This window comes from Pongo pygmaeus, chromosome 13 (genome assembly GCF_028885625.2).
Source record: "Pongo pygmaeus isolate AG05252 chromosome 13, NHGRI_mPonPyg2-v2.0_pri, whole genome shotgun sequence".
NCBI lineage: Eukaryota > Metazoa > Chordata > Mammalia > Primates > Hominidae > Pongo > Pongo pygmaeus.
The window spans coordinates 36,243,554-36,254,211 of NC_072386.2; the positions used below are offsets into that span (position 1 = coordinate 36,243,554).

Sequence of the window (10,658 nt, forward strand, 5' to 3'; positions counted from 1 at the left end):
AGCAGCACCCTTGTTTCCCAATGGTCCTCCTGCTTCTTCTACTGGTGGCCCTGGTACTTTGCATTTGTGGCCCTGTTGCATCTCTGAGTTGTGACCTGCCTCAGAACCATGGCCTACTTAGCAGGAACATCTTGGCACTTCTGGGCCAAATGTGGAGAATCTCCACTTTCTTGTGTCTCAAGGACAGAAGAGACTTCAGTTTCCCCCTGGAGATGTGGATGGCAGCTATTTGCAGAAGGTCCAGGCCCTGTCTGTCCTCCATGAGATGCTTCAGCAGATCTTCAGCCACTTCCCCACAGAGCGCTCCTCTGCTGCCTGGAACATGACCCTCCTGGACCAGCTCCACACTGGATTTCATCAGCAGTTAGAAGGCCTGGAGTCTTGCTTAGGGCAGGCAACAGGAAAGGAAGAATCTGTGGGGGTGATTGGGGCCCCACACTGGCCTTGAGGAGGTACTTCCAGGGAATCCATGGGAATCCTGAGAATCTACCTGAAAGAGAAGAAATACAGTGACTGTGCTTGGGAGGTTGTCAGTGTGGAATCATGAAATCCTTGTCTTCATCAACAAACTTGCAAGGACTGAGAAGTAAGGATGAAGACCTGGGGTCTGCTTTAGTCTTTCTTATTTTCTTCCTCTTCCTAGCTATGTGTTTATTTCTTCTTTTTCTAGTTCTTTAACTTGTAAAGTTAGTTCATTGGTTTGAGGTCTTTCTTCTTTTTTAGTATAAGCTTTTACAACTTTCAATTTCCCCATTAGCTCTGTTTTCACTGCATCACATTCGTTTTGGTATGTTTTGTTTTCATTTTCATCTGTCTCACGATCTTTTCCAAGTTCCCTTCTGGTCATTCTTTTTTTTTTTTTTACTATACTTTAAGTTCTAGGGTACATGTGCACAACGTGCAGTTTTGTTACATAGGTATACATGTGCCATGTTTGTTTGCTGCACCAATTAATGCATAATTTACATTAGGTATTTCTCCTCTTACAGGTTTATCACATTTAGACATACATTTGTTTTCTTTTTGTTCCCATAAATTAAGATGAAAAATCAGACCACTTTTACCTTCTAGGAAAAGTGAAGTGAGAAATATAAATATATTTGTTGTTGTGAATGCCACATAGAACCATTGTATAGTCCATTTGAAAATTATATATATATATTCTTTCATTGACACTAACCTGAATATGAAAATGAAAGAAATGGAAGTCTAGAAAACAACATTTTCACAGTAAAATACTACATAAAAAATGAATATGCAAAAATTCCCAATATGCTCTCAAGAGAACAAAGAAAAAGTATTCTCTCCCCCAGTGTTTCAAAGACTAAGAATAATAACTTGGGCAAAATTGCTCGGTATTCACAGGGTCTAATAAAAGGATGAGCCCATATTTCAATAAAAATGTGTTGACTGAATAAACTACTAAATCAATGTGCAAAATATACATTCCTGAAATGAATGCTCTTCTATTATTGGAAGCCCTGTGCACATTTCACAATGTAGAATATTTTAATTGTTCAATTGTATAAAGGATTTTAGTGAGTCATTTAGAATAAGGAATAAAAAAAGGTGTTTGGTTATTTTCTAAAATCGATCCATTTCATAATCTCTACCTTTATATAAACAGGCTAATTTTCTACCAGTGTCATCTAAAGATTATCATGTGATTTGAAGCTGAAACTTATAAATGATGGAAAAATGATGTCACAAGTATTTACAGTTCACATACACATTCTGGGGATTTGATCCAGGGAAGGAAAGCTGTAGGATTATTTGAGGGGCACAGGCTATTATTCCCTACTTTTGGGAATAGTAAATTGTCTGCTTCCTATAAACTCGGTGAATTGGAGAGTTTGAATTTCGATGTGTGACTCTGTATTTGACACCAGTCTAGTTATTTTCTATTATAACAAAGTAGACGGCAGATTAGAGATGAAGTCATAAATAGTTAATATAGTGCTAGGCAAAGGACGATATTATGCTGCTGTTGCAACTTGAATCCCCAGATCTATATGCACTTTAAAAAAACTAGAACCCCATTGATTTTAGCAGTAAACTAAATGGGCATTATTGATTTTCAGTAAAAGCTGAATGGAAATTTTTATCACTGTCTATTACAATCCCAGCAAATATGGCCATGATGAAGAAAAATAGCTTCATTCTTGAACACTTTCCAGTAGAAGAAAAAATGAGAAACTAGTAAAAACTCCACTTACTAAATAGCTGATTTGCTAAAGCAGACCTCATTCCATTTAAGGACTCAGTATCTATAGGGCCGAGGCAAATTAACTTCTTATGCAAAAGAAAAGGTACAGCCAGAGGTCAGGACCACTCTGAAGGTTAATTATTTGCATAATAATATTCAATATTTATAAATTTATGAATTTAGAACAAATATGGTCTTTTTTATTTGATAAGAATTGACTTGGATAGGAACTTCTGAAAACATTTAGGGAATTTGAACTTCAGTGAAAAATGCCAAAAATGATTTAATTTATAATATTTTCTAAGTCACATGTTTATTGGTATGATACTTCTTCTAAGAATACAAAAATTAGTTCTCATAGTATAAACAATTCTGACATATTACAATAGTTTGTGACTCTCCAACAACTCTATCCAACAAAATTTCACTGCTTAATATACATCTTTTCATTTGGTTTTCTTGTGTATGATATGAGAAGAACTGGTATTGAGTTCATGAAGATAAACAAAATATTTGTAAGATCAGTGTTAGAAACCTATGGCAAATAGACAACTGTGACTGAAGGACTTTGTGTCCATATTTTGCTGTATCTTAAACTCTTATCACAATATGTGGCTCTAACCTGCATACCTTTGGGCTGCCATTGACTATCTTATGGTTATTACGTATGTTTGATCCTCAATTCTTCAGGATGTTTTGTGGACTTTGAGAATTCAATGCAAATAGCTTATATTATATGATTTATTTCTACTAAAGTTATTCAACACATCTATATTTATGTCAAGTGCTGAAAAGGAAAAAGTGTTGGCAATATCTGGATGAATACTGCAGCTAGTGAAGTTTACAAATTATTTTCTCATATAAAGCAAAATTCAAAGCTTCATACACTATGAGAAAAATTTAAAAAAATTACTGACTCATATTTTTAGCAGTTTTGAGTGATTAACTATGTAATTACATTCATATTATTAATGTGTATTTGGCATATGTACTTTGATTCAAAATTTGCATTAACAAATTACATGAAATGTTATTCCACAAATATACTTATCAATTTAAGTTAAATGTCAATAGCTTTTAAACTTAGATTTTAGTTTAACATTTCCGTCATTCTTAACTTTATTTTGAATAAAAAGAGCAAACTTTATAGTTCTTATCTGTGAAGTAGAGGTATACGTAGTATACATAAATAGATATGCCAAATCTGTGTTATTAAAATTTCATGAAGATTTCAATTAGAAAAAAATACCATAAAAGGCTTTCAGTGTAGGGGAAAAATAGGCAATGATGAAAAAAATGAAAAACATTGTTAAACACATATAGAGAGTACATAAAGAAAGCAAAAACAGACATAGAAAATAAAACTAGGGCATTTAGAAAATGGAAATTAGTATGTTCACTATTTAAGACCTATGCACAGAGCAAAGTCTTCAGAAAACCTAGAGGCCAAGGTTCAAGGTTACCCATCTCAAGTAGCCTAGCAATATTTGCAACATCCCAATGGCCCTGTCCTTTTCTTTACTGATGGCCGTGCTGGTGCTCAGCTACAAATCCATCTGTTCTCTGGGCTGTGATCTGCCTCAGACCCACAGCCTGGGTAATAGGAGGGCCTTGATACTCCTGGCACAAATGGGAAGAATCTCTCCTTTCTCCTGCCTGAAGGACAGACATGATTTTGGATTCCCCCAGGAGGAGTTTGATGGCAACCAGTTGCAGAAGGCTCAAGCCATCTCTGTCCTCCATGAGATGATCCAGCAGACCTTCAATCTCTTCGGCACAAAGGACTCATCTGCTGCTTGGGAACAGAGCCTCCTAGAAAAATTTTCCACTGAACTTTACCAGCAACTGAATGACCTGGAAGCCTGTGTGATACAGGAGGTTGGGGTGGAAGAGACTCCCCTGATGAATGAGGACTCCATCCTGGCTGTGAGGAAATACTTCCAAAGAATCACCCTTTATCTGATGGAGAAGAAATACAGCCCTTGTGCCTGGGAGGTTATCAGAGCAGAAATCATGAGATCCTTCTCTTTTTCAACAAACTTGGAAAAAAGATTAAGGAAGAAGGATTGAAAACTGGTTCAACATGGAAATGATCCTCATTGACTAATACATCATCTCACACTTTCATGAGTTCTTCCATTTCAAGACTCACTTCTCCTATAACCACCACGACTTGAATCAAAATTTTCAAATGTTTTCAGGAGTGTAAAGAAACATGATGTTTACCTGTGCAGGCATTAGTCCTTTACAGATGACCATGCTGATGTTTCTGTTCATCTATTTTTAAAATATTTATTTATTTAATTATTTATAAGAATTAAATTATTTTTTATGTAGTATCATGTGTACCTTTACATTGTGACTAATGTAACAATATATGTTCTTCATATTTAGTCAATATATTAATTTCCTTTTCCATTAAATTTTTACTATACAAAATTCCCTGTGTTTGTTTATTCTTTAAGATAAAAGCCAAGCCTGACTTTACAAACTGACTTAAAAATAGATGATTTAATCAAGTTACCTATCATAATTTTATTCAAGTTATAAAAAAATACATTTTTCTGTACCTGTTTATATGTTGCCTTCAAGATATAAATGTGAACATAAAATATACAGTCCCTGTTCTCTTGTATCTTTGATTTTTGTCAGGAAAGAAATCTAAAAACAATAATAATGCTGAATTAATATCAGTTATGCTAACTGCTATAATGTGAGGAAGTAAAAAAACAATGAATTCCTCTTAGCAGAAAGTAGATTGAGACATATCTGGAAATCAAAGCAGAGATATTCTCTGTAAACTGACTTTCAACAAGTAATTGAAAATGCACATTGCAAGTCAGATATATGAGTTTGCAGTTTCCAAGGAATAGGATATCTGGAAGTCCATAACTGGTAATGGAAAGGCTGAAAACGAAGGCTATCATGTGGGGAGCAAGCGGAGAGGGAAAAAAAGACTTAAACTGGATTCTGTGGACCTTCCACCATTACAGTGGGGGAACAGAAGAGACACAAAGAAAACAGAGGTGAAATACCTTAACATTAGAAGGACGAGACAGTATGGTGATAAAAGTGGATTTAGAAAATAAATGTGCTTAGAAAAAGAATCAATAGACTTATGGATAATGTGAATTAAAACTGAGCACTATAGCAAGAAAATAGAGGGCAACGCAGAGCTTACTGGGAGCTGGATTCATAGATTAATCAGGAGAAGCCACATTGGGAGAGGTAGAAGAGTGAATCAAAAAAGAAAAATCAAGATAACACATATAGAAAATTGTGAGAGATCTGCCTTTGCAATGGAGGGAAGTAATAAGTTGGAACCAACAAAAATGGGGATTATCTTTTATCTGCATAGAGTTTCCTTTTTGAAAATACATGTCAATGAATAAATTTCATAAATGTGATATACTGGTAAATCATATTAATACATTTAATATTTTATACATTTAAAGCATAAAATATAAAATTATTTATAATAGTAATTGATCATTGTTTTGATTAATACTCTGTTAAATGTCAGTAAAAACTAACACATTTCTTTCATAAAATAAAATCAGAAACTGGAAAAGAGAATCTCTTTCTCAATACTTTAGGAACGGGGAAAGGATTCCCTATTTAATAAGTGGTGCTGGGAAAACTGGATAGCCATATGCAGAAAACTGAAACTGGACCCCTTCCTTACACCTTATACAAAAATTAATCAAGATGGATTAAACACTTAAATGTAAAACCCAAAACCATAAAAACCCTAAAGGAAAATGTAGGCAATAGCATTCAGGACATCGGCATGGGCAAAGATTTTATGATGAAATCGCCAAAAGCAACTGCAACCAAAGCTAAAATTGACAAATTGCATCTAATTAAAGAGCTTCTGCACAGCAAAAGAAACTATCAATCATCATGGCGAACAGGCAACTTACAGAATGGGAGAAAATTTTTGCAGTCTACTCAATTGACAGAGGTCTAATATCCAGAATGTACAAAGAAGTTAAACAAATTTACAAAAAAAAAAAAAAAGCCCCATCAAAAAGTGGGCAAAGGACATGAACAGACACTTCTCAAAAGCAGACATTTATGTGGCCAATAAACATGAAAAAAGCTCAACATCACTGATCATTAGAGAAATGCAAATCAAAACCGCAATGAGATACCATCTCACGTCATTCAGAATGGCGATTACTAAAACGTCAGAAAACAACAGATGCTGGTGAAGCGGTGGAAAAATAGGAAAGCTTTTACACTGTTGGTGGGAATGTAAATTAGTCCAACCATTGTGGAAGACAGTGTGGCGATTCATCAAGGATCTAGAACCAGAAATACCATTAGACCCAGCACTCCCATTCCTGAGTATATACCCAAAGAAATATAAATCATTCTATTATAAAAATACATGCACGTGTATGTTTATTGCAACACTATTTACAATAGCAAAGACAGGAAACCAACCCAAATGCCCATCAGTGATAGACTGGATTAAAAAAACATTGTGCTTAAAACTTAGGTGACGAGTTGATAGGTGCAGCAAACCACCATGGCACACGTATACCTAGGTACCAAATGTTCACGGTATGCACATGTATTCCGGAACTTAAAGCAAAATCAAAAAGATAGAAAGAAAGACAGACAGACAGACAGACAGAAAGAAAGAAAAGAAAGAGAAAGAAAGAAAGAAAGAAAGAAAGAAAGGAAGAAAGAAAGGAAGGAAGAAAGAAAGAAAGAAAGAAAGAAAGAGAAAGGAAGAAAGAGGAAGGAGAGAGAGAGAAATTTGGTCAAAATCGGCTGAAAATACAACATGAACCAAGGAAATTCAGAGAGCAGGAGATGGTTGTGTATAATTGAGGAAAAAAGGAGATTAATAATTATTAAGGAAATCCCAATACAAAATTTACACGTCAGGTATAAATAACAATAAATTATTTTACATTGAAATTCCATTCTGCTTGCATATATTTTTTTAGGCAGCCTAAAAATACAGAATTCGGTCATGAATTCTAGAGAGGCTGAAAAATTGTCTCACCTCATTTCAAAGTCCTATTTATATTTACTCAGGAAATGATGGCTTGTATAAATACCTGACAGAGGAGCAGCATCTAGATTGAAGTGTTGAATACGCATTTTGATGATTAACCGATTCTGGCACCTGGCACATTCGTTTCCTGGCTCTAAGAATTCCAGAGTACACTCCCATATGAAGTTAGTCTCCTAAACTTCAGTAAAATATACATCTTTGCTGGTTCTAAGAGCTGACACACTTTCCCCTTTCCTCCCTGCTTTTCTGTATCCCATTTTTCACTCCCATATCACATTAGTTTCCTTCCTCTTCCTCTGGAAATCCGCACTGTGCTCTCTTCTTCACTCATCATTAGCCTGCACTGCCTCTTCATACAGCTGTTTTCAGTTCTCTTGTGGGTTTTACCCATCACTTTCCCCTTAAGAGTACAAAATCACTAATTAAAGCAGAAGGTCAGTGAAAGTTCTAGGTTTTTCAGAAGCTCTTTTATAAAATACTCTTTTTCCTTTCTTATGAAGAATATTTCTGAAAGAGGGAATGTCGCTGTTACAATGACATAACAGTAGCTTAGCAAAAAAGGAAATAAAAGGCAGTTTTCATGTTACTTTGAGACTATTACATTTACAGGGAAAGAGAGTCCCCACCTGGTCAAAGTGCACCAAGACAGCAGCCAAGTATGTGGAGAGCAGGCTGTTAATGCAGAGGTAGGCCTGGACATCCCGCCACTGCACTCCAGCCTGGGCGACAGATCAAGACTCCATCTCAAAGAAAAACAAACAAACAAAAAAAGAAATAGGCCTCCTAGCAGGAGATTTATCTTCATAGCTAAAAAGAGGCTCTTCCCAAGAAAAGAACTGACCCCGGTACTGGAATTAGCCCATTTCCTTAACTTTTGTATCTTAGAGAGAGAACATACTCCCAGCTTCAGACAGGACATGTCCTCTTGGGGCAAGGGACAGCTATGGGGAAAGAGAAAGGGTCAGGATGTGTAACTTTCCTCCAGCCAGCCCAGCCTCCCTGCAGCCTCCTAACTTATCCCTTCCTCTATGGATTGTGTAGACTATGAATTAGAACAGCCTGCCAATAGGGGTGTAGATCTTCAAGGGAATTTGACTTTTGGTCTCTCTATCAAGGTTGTAGAAGTTTTCATAGATGATATCCTGAAATATATTTTCCAAGTTGTTTGCCTTCTCCCTGTCCCTTTGAAGGATGCAAGTGATTCCTAGATTTGGCTTCTCTATACAAACCCCTATTTCTTGGAGGTTTTGTTCATTGCTCTTCATTCTTTTTTCTTTATTTTTGTCTGACTGTCTTATTTCAGAGAGCCAGTCTTCAAGTCCTGAGATTCTGTCCTCAGCTTGGTCTATTCCGCTGTTAATACTCGGGATTGCATTGTGAAATTCTTGTAGTGTGTACATCTACTAGGTCCATTAGGTTCTTTTTTATACTGGCTATTTTGTCTGTCAGCTCCTCTATCCTTTGATTGTGATTCTTAGTTTCCTTGGTTTAGGTTTTACCGTTTTCCTGAATCTCAGTGAAATTCCTTTCTGTCCATATTCTGAGTTATATTTCTGTCATTTTAGCTAGCTCAGTTTGGTTAAGAACCCCTGTTGGAGAACTAGTGTGATTATTTGGAGAACATAAGATACTCTGTCCACTTGAGTTACCGTAGGTCTTGCATTGGTTCTTTCTCATCTCTGCATATGGGAGTGTAGCTTGAGTTGAATCAATAAATAGACTTCAGTTCTGGGTGTGTTCATAGGGCTGCAGCTTTGTGCAGGGTCTTTATTGTAGCTGACTTGTCTTTGGTTTAATGAGGGTATGTCAGTGAGATTTTTTAGTGTTGAAGCTTTGGGCATGACCTAGTAGGTGACTCTTAGGTGTAGTGGTCAGTTGTCAGGCTCTTGCTCAGTCATGTGGCTCCCCTACATTTCCTCACAGTTGCAGCCGTGCTCCTTCTCAATGCTATGAAAGTGTGGGCTCCTCTCCCACTTGAGTGCTTACTGTAGCTTGTATCTTGGCACTCCCAGGCTGCACACAACAGCTCTGACGTGATCTCAGGGTTAATGTTTTCTCCCCAACTTGGAGGCATCGAAGAAAGAGACCTTAGTAGTAGTTTTAACTGAGGGTCTTTTGCTTGTCTCCTGGGGGCTCCACCCCAGAGATGCAGGTGAGCAATCACTCAGTGCATTCAGCCTGGGATGGGGGTGTCTGTGCTGTGGTCCCAAGCCAGGGGTTCCCTGCCTGGTGATGTGAGGTGGGGGGTGGTTGACCAAAGGGAGACAGACTGGCCTCTTCTCTTGGGTTGACTGCAGCTTCTTGGAGGTATGGATAAGGCACTTGGGGTCTCTGCTGCTTCATTCTTTCCAAGGTAGCTGGGGTAGTGCCACTGCAGAGGCAGTGATAGACAGGCTTTCTGTTGCCCCTGGAGTCTCCACCTCCAAGAAATGTGAAGCCATGTCAATGGCAGTGTTTAGCCAGAGGGGTTGGGTGGCTGCACTGCTGGTGTAAGCTTGGGGCTTCACATTTTGGGAAACAGAAGGCGGCAATCTTACCAGGAGTCGAGACTGTTCTTCTCACCATATGGTAACTGCAGCGTGTTGTAAGTTCAGGTGACTGTGGCATGCTGTTAAGTTTGTAAACAAAGAGCTTCAGACTCTTTGTTTCTTCCCCAGACCCACGGCAGCAGGGATAAAACTGCTGCTGTGGCAGTGGCAGAGGTAGCATGGCTCTGGGACCTCTACCCACGGAAACTCCAGGCAACTACCAATGGCTATGCTCAGCCATGGGTAGGGTGACGGTTTTGCAGTCATGGGCTGGGGGCCCTGCCTGCTGAAGAATAGTGATGGGGATTCCCAGGGAAAAGGGGCTGGACTCCTCTTCGCATAGTGGCTGATGTGCTGGAGGTGGGAGTGTAGTGACTAGGCCCTTTGTTCCTTCCCCAGCCAGAGGGCTGCTGGGGCTGTCCCACTGCAACAGTAGTGGTAAAGGGGTTGTGGGTTGACTGTGGGATTTCTTCCTTGGAGAAATGCTGGACTGCCTGCAGTCCAGAGGTGATGAGGCAGGGGAAGGGTGCCTGTGCTGGGGTCTCTGGTCAGGTGGACCTGCCCATTGTGGAGAGGTGACAACAAGGAACAGCATGGAGAACAGTCTGTCTACTCTTCTGTGAGGTAGTTGCTCTGTGCTAGGGATCTGGACCAGCCGCTGTTCCCCTCAAACTCTCCAGAGCCTGGTGACAGCAAGGGTGAGAGCTATGAGACAGCAAAGATGGAAACCCACACTTCTCACTGGGAACTCTGTTCTAGGGAGTTGCAGAGCTGCTATTGGCTCGATAGTCTCAGCTGGTGGCTGCAGTTCCAGGCCTGGCAGACCCACCCAGTCAGGTGATAGGGGATCAGGGACTCACATAACACACAGTCTGGCCATTTTTCCATAGGG

General features: G+C 38.6%; 1 protein-coding gene and 1 pseudogene across 1 annotated transcript; both read left to right on the forward strand.

The window, feature by feature from the left end:
• The first annotated feature begins 20 nt into the window (after positions 1-20).
• Positions 21-1,004, forward strand: LOC129043457 (interferon omega-1-like; annotated as a pseudogene).
• Positions 1,005-3,666: 2,662 nt separating this feature from the next.
• On the forward strand, positions 3,667-4,405 carry LOC129044064 (interferon alpha-10-like). Its single transcript, XM_054501612.1, has one exon. It carries the CDS (start codon positions 3,707-3,709, stop codon positions 4,274-4,276), a length of 570 nt encoding a protein of 189 aa, XP_054357587.1. The 5' UTR covers positions 3,667-3,706; the 3' UTR covers positions 4,277-4,405.
• The last annotated feature ends 6,253 nt before the right edge of the window (positions 4,406-10,658 follow it).